Source organism: Pelodiscus sinensis, chromosome 7 (genome assembly GCF_049634645.1).
Source record: "Pelodiscus sinensis isolate JC-2024 chromosome 7, ASM4963464v1, whole genome shotgun sequence".
Lineage (NCBI taxonomy): Eukaryota > Metazoa > Chordata > Testudines > Trionychidae > Pelodiscus > Pelodiscus sinensis.
Window position 1 is genome coordinate 46,528,425 of NC_134717.1, and position 17,183 is coordinate 46,545,607.

Genomic DNA, 17,183 nt, shown 5'->3' on the forward strand with positions numbered 1-17,183 from the left:
AACCTGTTATTTTAACTCCTTCTTTGGTCTCAGTGGGTACTCCAACACCAAATTCATTTTCTCCAGAGACTCTGAAGTAGTAAATGGCACCTTCTTGAAGGCTGGTAACTTTGTAAGAAAGGCGATGGCAATTGTTGGTTACAGTGACCCAAGCCTTCTTGCTTGCCTCACGTTTTTCAATGTAATAGTTCTTCACCACAGCACCTCCGTCATTCTCAGGAACATCCCAGGATAACACTGCAGATTCTTTTGTTACATCTTTTATAGCAATATTAGATGGAGGTCCAGGGGTATCAAGAACTTTGACAACTAAGGTCAAAGTAGCTGTGCTTAGGACATTTTGTAATGTTAATGTATACTTTCCAGAATCATTTCTTGTTGCTTTCTCAATGGTAAGTGAGGTACAACAATCTGAAGAATCAATAGATGCTCGTGTACGGAGATCTGTCTCTGGTTTACTCCACATTACATTCGGGACAGGTTTTCCCCTGAAAGGTACGGTCATTGTAAAAGATTCACCAGCCTTTACAATTAAAGTCTTTCGCATTTCACTGTCAATATCAAAAGCAGGTTCTTCTTCTCTTTCCTTTGCTACCTGAGGTTCTGAGACATCACTTGGATCACTAGCACCAACTTTGTTGATAGATCTTACTCTGAAGACATATTCAGATCCTGATGTTAGCCCAATTACTGTGTACTCTGTGCCTCTTAAATTTTGAATAGCTATTGACCAGTCAGTTTCATCAGTTTTCTTGTATTCAACTGTGTATCCAGTAACTGGGGCACCTCCATCAAATAATGGCTTTATCCATCCAATTGTTATATTTGATCTTGTTGAATCCAGAATTTTAGGTTTAGATGGAGGAGATGGTATGAAAACTGGATCTTCCGCCCGAATCAATGGTGAAGTGTCACTTGGAAGACTGAGACCAGCAGCATTTTCTGCATAAACACGATATTCATATTCACATCCTTCTCGAAGACCTAATGACTTCACTCTTAGATCATAAACTGGCTTTTTGTTTACACGAATCCATCGTAGACTATTTTTCTCACGTCTTTCAATTATGTATCCAGAGATCTCATTTCCTCCATCACTGTCGGGCCTTGCCCAGCACAGGGTCATGGAATCCTTGGTCACACTGGTTATCTCTAAAGATTTAGGTGGATTTGGAACTGTAAATGGATCTAGGGCCTTGACTGCATAACTTTCCAAAGCTTCACCAACACCATATTTATTAACTCCCATCACTCTGAAAATGTATTCATTTCCTCTAAGTAGTTTTGTCACTTTACAGGATGTTGTTCTAAGCTCTCCTTCACAAAGTGTCCATGCAATTCTACTGGTCTCACGTTTTTCTACAATATAATAATCAATATCTGCACCTCCATTTTCTTGAGGAGGTCCCCAGGACAGGTGACACTTTTCAGCAGTAATGCCAGTTATTTCTAATGGCCCTGCAGATGGGCCGGGTCTATCAAGTATTTTGCAGTTAACAGCCAAAGATCTTGTTCCTGCAACGTTCTGCAGTGTTAATACATATTGACCAGAATCCCGCCGAATGCAGTCCTTAACAGTTATTGCAGTAGAGTGATCTGTTGAGACTATTTCAACTCTTGCTTTTTCCTCAATCTCTTTGCCATCCTTTGCCCATGAAATCACAGGTGAAGGTCGCCCTGCAATATCAGCATTGATTTTAAGGACCTCTCCAGCTTTAACAACAACAGTGTCCCTGAATTTGACATCCATCATGATTCTTGGAGCATCAATATCATCTTTTACGGTCACAGGTCCAGTTGATTCAGATGGCTCACTACACAGTCCAGCAGCATTCTTTGCAATAACATGGAATTCATATCTCTGATCTTCTGTAAGTCCAGTTACATCAAAGAAAGTTTCTTGTATATTAGTGAAATTGCACTTTAACCAACGGCCATCTGGTAGCTCTCTGCGCTCAATAATATATCCTGTGATCTTAGCTCCACCATCGTATTCTGGTTTGGACCATGACAACGAGACACATGTTCTTGTAATGTTAGTAACTTCTGGCTGACCAGGAGGATCACATGGATCTCTTGCAGCAACTGGTTCACATGATTTACTGCATTTGCCTATTCCTGCAATATTTTCAGCATACACACGGTATTCATACATTAACCCTTCTTCAAGACCAGTGACTTTCATTTGTGTATCACTTATGAGGCTTTTGTTTACTTTTGTCCAAAGAATGCTGCTTCTTTCTTTCCTTTCAAGATGATATCCAAGTACTTTACTACCTCCATCATTGACTGGTTCGTTCCAACTTACAGTCATGAAAGTTTTAGTTGCATGTACTACTTGAGGAGTTCCAGGTGGACCAGGTGGCTTAAATGGATACTCAGCAACAACAGAGGGAGACTCAGTATACGTGCTCCTACCATACCGGTTTTCTGCACACACGCGGAACTGATATTCAGATCCAGTGGTTAGACGCACTGCTTTAATTGATGTTCTTGCGACTGCTGCAGACACTACATCCCATGTGGTTGTGGTAGTTTCTCGTTTCTCCACAATGTAATTGCTAATATGGCAGCCACCATCATATTCTGGAGGTTTCCAAGATAAAGTTACATTATCTGCACTAACACTATCAATATGTACGTCACATGGAGGTCCTGGTCTGTCAAGAACAATTACAGTGATAGAAAATGTTGTGGATCCAGCACTGTTGGAAATGCATAATTCATAATTTCCCACATCTTCCTTTGATGCTTCCTTGATGGCTAGCAATGTTGAAGTCTTTGATGTTTGAACATTTACTCTAGTTGTTTCTCTCAAGGGCTGTCCATCTTTCCTCCAACTAGCTGTTGGTGTAGGCCTTCCTCTAATTGGCACATCAATCTTAAGATCATCTCCAGCTTTAACACTGAAAGTATTGAAAAGAAGTTCAGCAGAAGGCTGAATTTCAATATCTTTTGCAACAACTGGAACACCAAGTTGTCTTGGATCACTCTTCCCTTTTTCATTGACAGCAATCACTCTGAAAGTGTATTCCTCTCCCTTACTTAAGCCTGTTATTGTTGCTTCTAGTGTCTTAACTTGGGTACAAGTGCTCCATTTTTCACTTCCTTTAGTTTGCATTTCCACCATATAAGCAGTAATTTTACTGCCACCATCACTCTCTGGTTTTTCCCATGTAATTGTAGCAGTGTTGCAAGTCACATCTACAAGAGTTACTTTTCCAGGTGGATATGGTGGTTCAGAAACCTTAACTGGTTCAGCTGTTTCTGCTGGCAAACCAACCCCATATTCATTTGCTGCCAAGACACGGAAGTAGTAAATGCATCCTTCCTGTAGTTGATCAATTTTGAAGGTATTTTTAGTGCAGTTATTTGTAACAGTGGCATATGCTTTTCTAGTGGATTCTCGCTTTTCAATTATGTAGTTTGTAATTTTAGCTCCACCATCAATAAGAGGTGGTTCCCAGGCTAATGTTACTGAATCTCTCTTAACTTCTCTGATTGTCAAGTTAACAGGTGCACTGGGGGAATCTAAGACTCTGACATTAACAAAAGCTGATTTTTTGCCACTATTGTTTTCTAAAGTTAGGTTGTATCTACCACTGTCAAATCTGTTTACATTATCAATGACCAGCATTGTATATGAACTGGTAACCTCAATCTGAGCACGGTCACTAATGGTACCTTCTGCTTTTTCCCATTTGACTTCAGGTTCTGGTCTGCCTTTGATTGTAACAAACAGACGTAATGTACCACTTGCACGTACAGTGACAACTTTTCTGAGATCTGCATCTAGTTCAATTTCAGGAGGTTCTATTTTATCAGCTGCAATGACTGTACCAGGTATAACTGCAGGTTCACCGACTCCTTCGGAGTTAATGGCACAGATACGGAAATTGTATTCATTGTTCTCTTTAAGTTTTGTTACAGTGAACTGTTTTCCTTGTAGTCCTGTTGGTGGTGTGCAGGTAATCCATTCATCAACAGTAGCTTCTTTTACTTCCACAATATATCCCTTGACGGGAGCACCACCATCATAAATAGGCTTATTCCAAGCCAGGGACACTGATGATCTGGAGGTGTCTGTCACCTTTGGATTACTTGGTGGTCCAGGTGGATATATTGCATCACATGCACGATAGAAAATGGATGGCTCACTAGGCTCACCTACACCAGCTGCATTTTCAGCAGAAACTCTGAATTCATAGAAATGCCCATCTGTAAGTCCAGTTACTCTCAACCGCAAATCTGTTAACCTTTTCTTATGACACTTGGTCCATCGAATACCATCTTTGTCTCGCTTTTCAAGTATGTAACCTTCTATCTCAGCTCCGCCATCATCTGCTGGACGACCCCATGTTACAATCATAGACTCTTTTGTGATAGCTGAAACTTCTGGCACTGAAGGGGGACCTGGAGGTTTGTATGGATTACAAGCCACAACAGGTTCAGATTCCAGTGATTCTCCAATTCCATATTTATTCACAGCCATCACACGGAAAATATATTCATTGCCTGGAAGAAGCTTGGTTACTTTGTGGTTAAGAGCTTGCACTTCAGATGCCACTAATGTCCAGGAAAGTCTGCTTGTCTCTCTTTTCTCAATGATGTAATGTGAGATACCAGAACCACCATCATGTAAAGGTGGAGCCCATGCCAAATAACATTTTTCTGCAGTGACACCTGTAACCTTCAAAGGACCCTCTGGAGGTCCTGGCCTGTCAAGCACTTTTACTGTTATTGGTATTGATTTTGTACCACCTACATTGCTCAGGTTAAGCGAGTAGTGACCTCCATCAATTCTTATACAGTCTTTGACAGTGAGAGTTGTTCTCTGAAGTGTAGATTTAATTTCCATTCTTGCAGTTGTTTCTTCAAGCTCTTTCCCATCTTTTGACCATGAAATGTCAGGAACAGGTTTACCATGGATGTCAGCTTCCAGAATAAAGGTTTCTCCAGCATGAACCACAATGACATCTTTGTATTTTGGATCCAATGAAGCTCCTGGTGCTTCAATTTCATCTCTAGCAGTAATTGGCCCTGTGCTTTCAGATGGTTCACTCAAGCAACCAGCTGCATTTCTTGCAATTACTCTAAATTCATATCTCTGGTTTTCCACAAGACCAGTTACTGTAAATTCTGTGTCTAGTACATTTGTAAAGCTGGCTTTCATCCAACGACCTTCAGGTAGTTCCTTCCTTTCTACAATATATCCAGTTATTTTGCTACCACCATCATACTCTGGTTTTTTCCAGTTTAGTGTGACATAATTTCTTGTAATAATAATGGGATCTGGGCGGCCAGGTGGATCACATGGATCACGGGCAACATATAGTTCAGATACTTTGCTAACTTTACCAATTCCAACAATGTTTTCAGCAGAAACTCTGAACTCATATTCAAGACCTTCTTCAAGGCCATCAGTTTTGTATTTTGTGTCCAAAATGAGGGCCTTGTTCAACTTTGTCCAAAGAATGCTATTTTTATCTTTACGTTCTATATGGTAGCCAAGAACCTTGCTTCCTCCATCATTAACTGGTTCATTCCATTGTACAATCATATGGTCCTTGGAAGCTGATGTAACAAATGGAGTACCAGGTGCTCCAGGTTCCTTATATGGGTATTGTACAACAACTGGTTTAGAATCCAGTGGAGAGCTCTTTCCATATCTATTTTCAGCACAAATTCTAAACTGGTATTCAGAACCTGTTTTAAGATTTGCCACTTTGATTGTTGTTCTTGCAACAGTTGCTGATACCATATGCCAGGTGGTGGTGGTTGTATCACGTTTCTCTACAATGTAGTTGGCTATCTGGCAGCCTCCTTTATAATCTGGTGCATCCCATGATAATACAACAAAGTTTGCGCTAACTTCATCAAAGCGGACAGGTCCTCGTGGAGGGCCTGGCTTTTCAAGCACAATTATGCTCAAGTGCTCCGTTGCAGTGCCTGCCGCGTTTGATGCTGTTACTGTATATTTTCCAAAGTCATCCTTGTTACTTTCTTTAATATGTAAGATAGTAGATGTTGGTGTGTCATGAACGTTTAACCTGGTTGTCTGTTTAAGTGGTTCCTCATCTTTTGTCCAAGTAATCTTAGGGGTTGGTCGGCCTATAAATGGTACTTCTATCTTAAGATCTTCTCCAGCTTGAACACTATAAGTATTAAACATCAGCTTGAAACTTGGTTCAATTGTCAAATCTTTAGCTATCACAGGAATTGCAAGCGCTCTGGGATCACTTTTGCCTTTTTCATTGTAGGCAATCACACGGAACTGATATTCTTGACCTGAACTCAAACCTGATACAACTGCATTGCACACTTTGGTTTCAGTGACAACGCTCCATTTTTCTATTCCTTTAGGCTGCATTTCAACTATGTACCCCAAAATTCTGCTACCGCCATCATGTTCAGGTTTTTCCCACATAAGTGATGCACTTGTGTGAGTCACATCAGTGAGACTGATTTTCCCAGGAGGCAAAGGTGGCTCTGAGGCTTTCACTGCATCTGCAGTTTCAGCTGGAATGCCAATTCCAAATTCATTTTCAGCCATAACTCTGAAGTAATAAGTTGCTCCTTCTGTAAGGTTTTCAACTTTAAAGCTTGTTTTGCCACATTTAGCACTCACATTTGCATATGCCTTTCTGGTTGATTCACGTTTGTCAATCACATAGTTCTTTATTTTTGCACCACCGTCATTAGCAGGTAGTTCCCAGGATAATACCACATAATTTTTCTTAACATCTTTTACTACTAAATTTTGTGGTGGTCCTGGTGTGTCAAGGACTTTTACTGTAACAAATGCAGACTTAGAGCCACTGCTGTTCTCTAACTTAAGAATGTACTTTCCAGTATCATTTCTATCACAGTTATCAATGGATAGAGTTGTGTAGTTTATGCCTTTTTCAACTTGAACCCTGTCTGTAAATTCTCCTTCTTCCCGAGACCATGTGATTTCAGGTGCTGGTCGTCCTCTAAATGGTATGTGAATCCTAGCAGATCCACCAGCTCTAACCAATATTCCCTTCCTTAGTTCTGAATCAATATCAAGTTCAGGAGCATCAAGTTTGTCTTCTGGTTTAACAGTTCCAGGAACTGATGCAGCCTCTCCTACTCCTACTTTATTGAGCGCACACACTCGTATTTTATATTCCTGATGCTCAACAAGTTTTCTAATCTCAAATCGAGTGACACGAAGCCCTGTCTGTGGAGTAGCTACTGTCCATTCTTCTTCATCTGCTTTACATAGCTCTACAATGTATCCTTGGATTTCACTACCACCATCATAAATAGGTTTACCCCAAGCAAGTGTAATTGAATTTTTGGTTGTATCTACAACGTGAGCATTAGTTGGTGGACCAGGCTTGAACACAGGATCACAAGCTTTAACATAAGGAGAAGGTTGGCTTGGTTCACCAATTCCAGCAGCATTTTCAGCAGATACTCTGAATTCGTACTCATGATCTTCTGTTAGTCCAGTGACTCTTAATCGCAAATCTGTAATTCGACGTTTATTACATTTAGTCCATCTGATGCCAGCTCTGTCTCTCTTTTCTACAATGTAACCAATAATTTCACTGCCTCCATCACTATCTGGCCTACTCCAGCAGACAGTCATAGAATCCTTTGCAATGTTGGTAATTTCCAGTGCCTTTGGTGGATCAGGAACCACAAATGGATTTTTCATCAGTACTGGAACAGACTCTAGAGGCTCACCAACACCATATTTGTTAACTGCCATTATACGGAAAATATACTCATTACTTTCCAAAAGTTTTGTTACTTTCAACATTGTGGCTACAACATCTGAAGCAACAACAGTCCAAGCAAGGCGGCTGGTTTCTCTCTTCTCAACAATGTAGTGAGAAATGTCACTACCGCCATCATGGAGTGGAGGATTCCACGACAACGAACATTTTTCAGAAGTAATTCCAGTAACCTGAACTGGACCTTCTGGTGGACCTGGTCTGTCCAATACTTTTACATTCACTGGTACGGACTTTGTTCCTGCAACGTTAGAGGCTTGTAAAATGTACTGTCCACCATCAACTCTGATGGCATCTTTTACAATAACTAATGCCTTGAAATCGGTGTTCTTTATCTCACACCTAGCAGTTTCTTCAAGTTCCTTATCTCCTTTGAACCACTTAATTGTAGGTAGTGGCTTTCCATGAACATCCGCTTCAAGTCTGAACACTTCTCCAGCATTTACAACAACTGTATCTTTATATTTTGGATCCATTGAGATTCTTGGAAGCTCAACTTCATCTTTTGCTGTTATTGGTCCTGTACTATCAGAAGGTTTGCTTATTGCCCCTGCAGCATTCTTTGCAATGACTCTAAATTCATATCTTTGATCTTCAGTAAGTCCAGTTACAGTGAATTGAGTTTCAATTATATTTGTGAAGCTAGCTTTCATCCAGCGACCATCAGGTAAGTCACGTTTCTCTACAATATAACCAGTAATCTTGCTACCTCCATCATATTCTGGTTTGGTCCACTGTAGAGTAATTGAGCTTCTTTTAACAATTATGGCTTCAGGGCATCCTGGAGGATCACAAGGGTCTCGGGCTACATAGCACTCTGAAACTTTGCTTGCTTTTCCTACACCAACAATATTTTCTGCAAAAACCCTAAATTCATATTCAATGTTTTCTTCAAGGTTAGATGTCTTATAATGTGTGTCTTGAATAATGGTCTTGTTTATTTTTGTCCACAAAATGCTGTTTCTTTCCTTTCTCTCCAGATGGTAACCCAAAACTTTACTTCCACCATCATTAACTGGTTCATGCCACTGTACAACCATAGAGTCTTTTGTTACTGTTGTCACAAATGGTGTGCCAGGAGGACCTGGCTCTTTATAGGGGTACTGGGCTACAACAGGTTCAGATTCCAAGGCGAAGCTCTGTCCATACCTGTTTTCAGCAAATATTCTAAACTGATATTCTGAACCAGTTTTCAGTTTAGTCACCTTTAGGGTAGTTCTTGCAACAGCAGCTGAAACAGTTTCCCATACAGTGGTTGTTGTATCTCTCTTATGAACAATGTAGTTGGTAATTTGGCAACCACCTGTATACAATGGAGGATTCCATGATAATGTAATGCTTTCAGCACTAATATCATCAAATTTTACAGGCCCTCTTGGAGGATCGGGTTTGTCTAGTGTTATAATTTCAACAGATGCAGACTTTTGTCCAATAACATTAGCAACTGTGATTCCATACATGCCGCTGTCCTCTTTGTTTGCTTCTTTAATATTCAGTACAGTAAGATTAGGCAAATCACTAATGTTAACTCTAGTTGTCTGCTTTAATGGTTGATCATCTTTTGTCCAAGTAACAGTTGGCTTAGGCCGACCAGAAATTGGTATTTCTATTTTTAGATCTTGTCCCACCTGGACATTGTAACTGTGGAATGCAGGTCTTACATCTGGTTCAATAACAAGGTCTTTGGCAACCACTGGAACTGCAAGAGATCGTGGATCACTCCTGCCTTTCTCATTTACTGCTATCACTCTAAAAAGATATTCTTCTCCTTGCGTTAGATTAGTAACCAGTGCTTCAAGTGCTTTTACACGTGCACATTCTGACCATTTGTCACTGCCCTTTACTTGCATCTCAACAATATATTGTAAGATTTTGCTACCACCATCATGTTCTGGTTTTGACCAGCTTAGCGATACACTATTTCTTGTGACATCATCCACTGTTATTTTCCCTGGAGGCTGAGGAACTTCAGCAACTTTAATTGGGTCAATGGTTTCTGCAGGGAGGCCAATTCCAAATTCATTCTCAGCAGTGACTCGGAAGTAGTAATTGCAACCCTCCTGAAGTTGGTCTACTTTCCATGAGGTCTTATGACAATTTGTTACAACAGCTGCATAGGCCTTTCTTGTTGCTTCACGCTTTTCAACAATGTAATTTTTTATCTTAGCTCCCCCATCCAGTAAGGGAGGTTCCCACGAAAGTGAAACAGAGTCTTTGGTGATCTCCTTAATTTTTAGGTTAACAGGTGGACTTGGGGTGTCCAATACTCTTACACTGACAAAGGCAGACTTTGTTCCACTACTGTTTTCTAAAGTAAGAGTGTATTTTCCACTATCAAATCTGCTAACATTGTCAAGAACAAGGGAAGTGAAGCTGCTAGTAATGTCAATAACTGCTGCCTCTCTGATCTCACCATCCATTTTACCCCATTTTACTTCAGGGGTTGGCCGCCCTCTAATAGGAACAAATAATCTTAAGGAACCACCTGCTCTCACATTTACAATTTTCCTTAAGTCTAGGTCAAGATCAAGGTCTGGAGCTTCCAGTTTATCTTCAACAATAATAGAGCCAGGAACATCAGCATGCTCTCCAACTCCAGCTTTGTTAACAGCACAGATTCGGAATTTATATTCATGTTTTTCTAATACATTTTCTACTTCCATATTTGTTTTCTTGATTCCAGTAGGGGGGGTACAAATTGTCCAGTCACCAACACTAACATCACATTTTTCAACAATGTATCCTTGGATTTCACTGCCACCATCGTAGATTGGTTTGCCCCATGAAAGGAAAACTGAAGATCTTGTCACATCTATTGCTTTGGGATTATTAGGTGGACCGGGCTTGTAAATAGGATCACAAGCCTTATAGTAAGTGGAAGGTAGGCTTGGTTCACTAAGACCAGCAGCATTTTCAGCTGAGACTCTGTATTCATAGTCATGGTTTTCTATAAGTCCAGTAACCCTGTATCGCAGTTCACTAACCAAACGTTTGTTACATCTTGTCCAGCGAATGCCTTCTTTATCTCGTTTTTCAAGAACATAGCCCAGAATTTCACTACCACCATCTGAGGCTGGTCTTTCCCACACAACAATCATTGAATCCTTGGTAATGGCTGAGACTTCTGGGGCATTTGGTGGAAGCGGCACAACAAATGGGTTCTTTGCAATTATTGGTTCAGATTCAAGAGGTTCACCAACACCATATTTGTTTACAGCCATGATACGGAAGACATATTCATTCCCTTCCAAAAGTTTTGTAACTTTGCAACTAAGGGTTTGCACATTAGAGTCCACTACAGTCCAAACTAAGCGGCTGGTTTCTCTTCTTTCTACAATATAGTGTGAAATATTACTACCACCATCCTGTAGTGGGGGTTTCCAAGCCAACATGCATTTTTCAGCACCAACTCCTGTTATATCAATAGGTCCTTCAGGTGGCCCAGGTCTATCGAGAACTTTGACATGAACAGAAGCTGTTTTTTCACCTGCAACATTCTTTGCCAGCAATACATACTGACCACTATCGACACGAATAGCTTCTTTTACACTGAGGCTTGTTGCAAAATCTGTGCTTTTTATTTCCAAATGAGCTGTGTTTGTTAACTCCTGATCACCTTTTAGCCAGTGAATGGAAGGTAATGGTTTGCCATAAACATCAGCATCAATCTTGAATGACTCACCAGCATTTACTATAATTGTTTCTTTATATTTTGGATCCATACTTATACGAGGAGGCTCTACTTCATCTTTGGCTGTGATTGCTCCTGAGCTTTCAGATGGTTCACTGAAAACACCTGCAGCATTTCTTGCTATTATACGGAACTCATACCTCTGATTTTCCACTAGGCCCGTTACTGTAAACTGAGTCTCAATGACATTTGTAAAGCTTGCTTTCATCCAGCGGCCATCTGGTAACTCCTTCTTTTCAACAATGTAGCCTGTGATTTTGCTTCCACCATCATATTCTGGTTTCTTCCACTGAAGGGCTACTGAGTTCCTTGTGACAATTATAGGTTCTGGACGACCTGGAGGATCACATGGGTCATGTGCTGCATAACATTCAGATGCTTTACTTGCCTTTCCAATACCCACTATATTTTCTGCATAAACTCTGAACTCATATTCAAGTCCTTCTTCAAGACCAGTTGTCTTAAATTTAGTGTCAGGAATAGCTGTTTTGTTTAGTTTAACCCAGAGGATGCTATTTCTTTCTTTGCGTTCTAGATGGTAGCCAGTGATCTTGCTACCTCCATCATTTACTGGTTCATGCCAGTGTACTACCATGCTATCTTTTGAGCGAGCTGATATAAAAGGTGTGCCAGGTGGACCAGGAAGTTTGAATGGATATTGGGCTACAACAGAATCTGATGTGAGATATGTACTCTTTCCATATCTGTTCTCAGCTGCAATTCTGAATTGATATTCACTTCCAGTTTTTAATCTACATGCTTTTATTGTGGTTCTGGCAACAGTGGCTGACACAATGTGCCATACAGTAGTAGAAGTGTCCCGTTTTTCTACAATATAATTGTTGATTGAGCTGCCACCATCATATTTTGGTGGTTCCCAGGAAATGGTAATACTATCTGCTGTTACTTCATCTATCTTTACTGGTCCAGTCGGAGGCCCTGGTTTATCAAGAACAACAATATTAAGAGTTTCAGTAGCTTCACCTGCAGAATTTGTAAGTTTGACTAAATATGATCCAACATCATCTTTGCAGGCTTCTTTTATTGTTAGCAATGTGCTGTTTTCTGAACTTTCCTCGTTTACTCTAGTAGTCTGTCTTAGTGGCACATTGTCTTTATGCCATAATACAGTTGGTTTGGGTCGACCAACAAATGGTACATCAACCTTTAATTCCTCTCCTGCTAGGACACTGAAAGTGGTGAACAATAGCTTGAAAGCTGGTGGAATCAAAAGATCTTTTGCAACGATAGGTATGCCCAGTTGACGAGGATCACTAATACCTTTTTCATTCTGTGCTGAAACACGGAAGGAATATTCCTCCCCTTGTATCAGTCCACTTATAGTGGCTTCAGTAACTTTTACTGTAGCACAGGTTGTCCACTTTTCACTGCCTTTGCTTTGCATTTCTACAATATAACCCAGAATTCTGCTGCCTCCATCATGTTCAGGTTTTTCCCATGACAAGGATACACTATTTCTTGTCACATCCAACAAAGTTATCTTTCCTGGGGGTAGTGGCCTTTCTGACACTTTCACCGATTCTGGCGTTTCAACTGGAAGGCCTATTCCATACTCATTTTCAGCAAGGACTCTGAAATAATAGTTGCAACCTTCCTGCAGGTTGTCTACTTTCCAGCTGGTCTTGTGGCAATTGGCATTATCAGTTGAATAAGCTTTTCTTGTTGACTCACGTTTTTCAACAATATAATTTTTTATTTTTGAACCTCCATCTATGAGAGGAGGCTCCCATGTAAGTGTAACAGATGATTTTGACACTTCTTTTATTTTCAAATCTTGTGGTGCTCCAGGTGTATCGAGAACCCTGACATTTACAAATGCTGATTTACTGCCTGAACTATTTTCTATTGTCAATATATACTTGCCACTATCAAATCTATTTACATTTCCAACAGTAAGTAGAGTATAAGAGCTTGTTGATTCAATAGTAGCTTTATCTAAAGACTCTCCATATTCTCTTGTCCATTTCACTTCAGGTGCTGGTCTTCCTTTGATTGGGACAAAGAGTCTTAAAGTACAGCAGGCTCTGATATTGACAACTTTACGTAGTTCTGCATCCAGTTCAATCTCTGGAGGTAGCATTCTTTCTTCAGCCTTCGGTGATCCAGGAACAAGGGCAGGTTCTCCAATACCTTCAGAATTCATGGCATATATTCGGATTTTATATTCCTGGTTTTCTTTGAGATCTGTGATGGTAAAGGAAGTAGCCTTCAGTCCTGCTGATGGAGTCACAATTTTCCATTCATCTTCTTCAGGCAGTGCTATCTCAACCATATAACCTGTGATTTCTGAGCCACCATCATATATTGGTTTATTCCAAGCTATTGTAATTGAGGACTTGCTAGTGTCCAAGACTCGAGGATTACCTGGTGGACCAGGCTTAAACACAGTATCACAAGCTTTATAGAATTGACTGGTGGGACTTGGTTCACTAATTCCAGCAGCATTTTCAGCCATTATTCTATATTCATACTCATGACCTTCTGTCAGTCCAGATACTTTATAGCGTAAGTCTGTAAGAACCCGTTTGTTACATTTCACCCAGCGTAGTCCAGCTCTGTCACGACGTTCTACAATGTAATTGGTTATTGGGCTTCCACCATCTGAATCAGGACGTCCCCAACAGACAATCATAGAATCTTTTGTAATTGCTGTAACTTCAGGTGTTTTGGGTGGATCAGGTGGCACATATGGATTTACTGCAAGAACAGGCTCTGATTCCAGGACCTCGCCAACCCCATATTTGTTAACAGCCATAACACGGAACACATATTCATTGCCTTGTAATAGGTTAGTGACCTTCAGTTTAGTTACTGGAACTTCAGAGGCCACGTTTGTCCATGCCAATCTACTAGTTTCTCGTTTTTCAACCACATAGTGGTCAATCTTCGCTCCGCCATCGTCCAGTGGTGGTAACCATGACAGTACACATTTTTCACTTGTAACCTCAGACACAGCCAAAGGTCCTTCAGGGGGACCAGGTCTATCAAGTACTTTTACATTGAAGATATGCTTTGCAAAGCCTCCAGGATTAGAAGCAGTAAGTATATATGCACCACCATCTCTTCTGGTAGAATCTTTGTTGATCACAACAGTAGAGAAATCTGCTCTTTTTATTTCTAATTTTGCTGTGTCTTCTAGTTCTTTTTCATTTTTTGTCCATGTCATGGTTGGTGGAGGTCGACCTGCAACATCAGCCTCAAGTCTGAAAACGTCACCTGCTTTCAGTACTAAAGTATCCTTGTATTTGGCATCCACCATTATCCTTGGTGCTTCTATATCATCTCTGCATGTTATTGCATCTGATGGTTCAGATGGCTGGCTAACTGCTCCAGCAGCATTTCTGGCAATCACACGGAATTCATAAGCAGCATCTTCTGTTAAACCACTTACAGTGAAATCTGTTTCCAGTATATTGCTAAAGTTAGCCTTTAGCCAACGACCATTAGGAAGGTCTCTCTTTTCAACAGTGTAACCAGTTATCTTAAAACCTCCATTATATTCTGGTTTAGTCCACTTAAGTGTTACTGCATGTCTTGTAATGTTGAGAGGTACTGGTTTACCAGGTGGATCTATAGGGTCCAGAGCAAACATTGGATCAGATGGTTTGCTTGGTTTTCCTTTGCCAGCCATATTTTCTGCTATGACACGGAATTCATAAGCAATGCCATCAGTAAGTCCAGCTGATTTAAAGATATTGCCTACTACCAATGCTTTACTTACAGTCTGCCAAAGAATGCTATTTCGTTCTTTTCTTTCAATATGATATCCCATAATTGGACTTCCACCATCAGTAACAGGCTCATTCCAGGTAATGGTCATTGACTCTTTGGTGACTGCAATCACCTGAGGAGTACCTGGAGGCCCAGGAAGCTTAAATGGATAGTTGGCTATTACAGGTTCTGAAGAGATGGCTGGACCTGTTCCATATCTATTTTGAGCTTTAACACGGAACTGATACTCGACTCCAGTAGTGAGATGAGTAGCTTTAAACATGGTACGTATAACAGTCGTTGCTAACTCAGTCCACGTGGTACTGTCAGTCTGACGCATTTCTACAACATAGTTACTTATTGGTACCCCTCCATCATTCTCTGGAGGTTCCCATGAGAAAATTACAAAGTCAGATGAAACTTCATCAAATTTAATTGGTCCAGTAGGAGGGCCAGGAATATCATGAACCTGGACAGTGATTACATCGCTAACTTCTCCAACAATATTTTTAGCTGACAGGGGATAGCGACCACTATCATTTCTTGTGCATTCATTGATGTTTAGTATGGTTGCAGTTGCAGTGTTTTCAAAGTTTACCCGTTGTGTTTGTTTAATCAGCCGGTCTTCTTTTTTCCATGTCACAACTGGTCTTGGACGACCAAGTACAGGGATCTCAATTTTGATATTGTCACCAGCTCTGGCAATGACCAATTTCTGGTAAATTCCACGGAGGTCAAATTCAGGAAGCATCAGTTGCTCTTTAACAACAACTGGTCTGCTCTCTCTTGGATCACTTCTTCCAGCACTATTAACTGCCATAACTTGGAAAGTATATTCCTCATTTTCAGTTAGATTCTTCACTACACAATCTAATGTTTTCACAGTTGTGATGTGTGTCCATTGAGTGGAACCTTTTTTCTGTGCTTCAATTATATAACCAGTGATCCTGCTACCTCCATCATGTATTGGCTTTGGCCAAGCAAGGCTGACTGTGCTCTTTGTTATATCCATAATATTGAGGCTCTCAGGTGGCGATGGTGCTTCAGAGGCTCTTACAGGATCTGTAGTTTCTGCTGGTTCACCAATCCCAAACTCATTTTCAGCCAGCACTCTGAAGTAATATTCACATCCTTCAACCAAATTTGGAATCCTAAGGGAACATTTCTGACAGTTGGTGCTGACTGTTGAATATGCCTTTCGTGTTGCTTCACGTTTTTCAACAATATAATTTGTTATTCGTGAGCCACCATCTAACAGAGGCATATCCCAGTGCAGGGTGATGCTGTCTTTAGTTATTTCCCTAGGCTTGAGATTTATTGGTGGTCCTGGTGTATCCAAGACTTTTACATTTACAAAGCCAGTTTTCTTACCAGCAGCATTTTCAAGGGTCATTATGTATTTTCCAGCATCATACCTATTACACTCTGTCATAATTAGAAGAGTAAAAGAGTCTGTATTTTCAATGTTGGCACGTCCTTTAAGTGGGATATCATCTTTTGTCCATGTAACTTCAGGTGTTGGACGACCTTTGATTGGCACAAATATCCGAATAGTCAGTCCAGCTCTAACAACAAGTGTTCTTCTCAGCTCAGCATCTAATTCAAAATCAGGAATCATTTCCCGATCCTTGATTTCAATGTTTGGAATTTGTGCTGGTTCACCAGCACCCACAGCATTGAGGGCAGTGATTCTGAAATTATATTTGGCTCCTGGCTGGAGATTAGCAACAACAAATTCAGTGATTCTTAAAGCAGTTCCTGTTGTGTCTTTTACCCATTCTTTTTCCCCTTCCTTTTGATGCTCTACTATGTAGCCAATGATGTCAAGTCCACCATCGTAATGAGGCTTGCCCCATGATAAAGATGCACTGGTTTTTGTAGTATCAGTAACTTGTGGGTTTGAAGGTGGACCCGGAGGATCTGCAGTAGTGAAAAGAAGACATAATTCCCACATTATATTAGACATGAGTTTTTATAGGCAGCCAAAATATTAA

General features: G+C 40.5%; 1 protein-coding gene across 1 annotated transcript in view; it reads right to left on the reverse strand.

Moving 5' to 3' along the window:
• TTN (titin) overlaps window positions 1-17,183 on the reverse strand; it is a 326,433-nt gene that overhangs the window by 30,599 nt on the left and 278,651 nt on the right. The window contains exon 288 of the mRNA XM_075934411.1: window positions 4-17,109. Within this exon, the coding sequence (XP_075790526.1) occupies window positions 4-17,109 (17,106 nt within the window). The remainder of the gene's footprint in view (window positions 1-3; window positions 17,110-17,183) is intronic.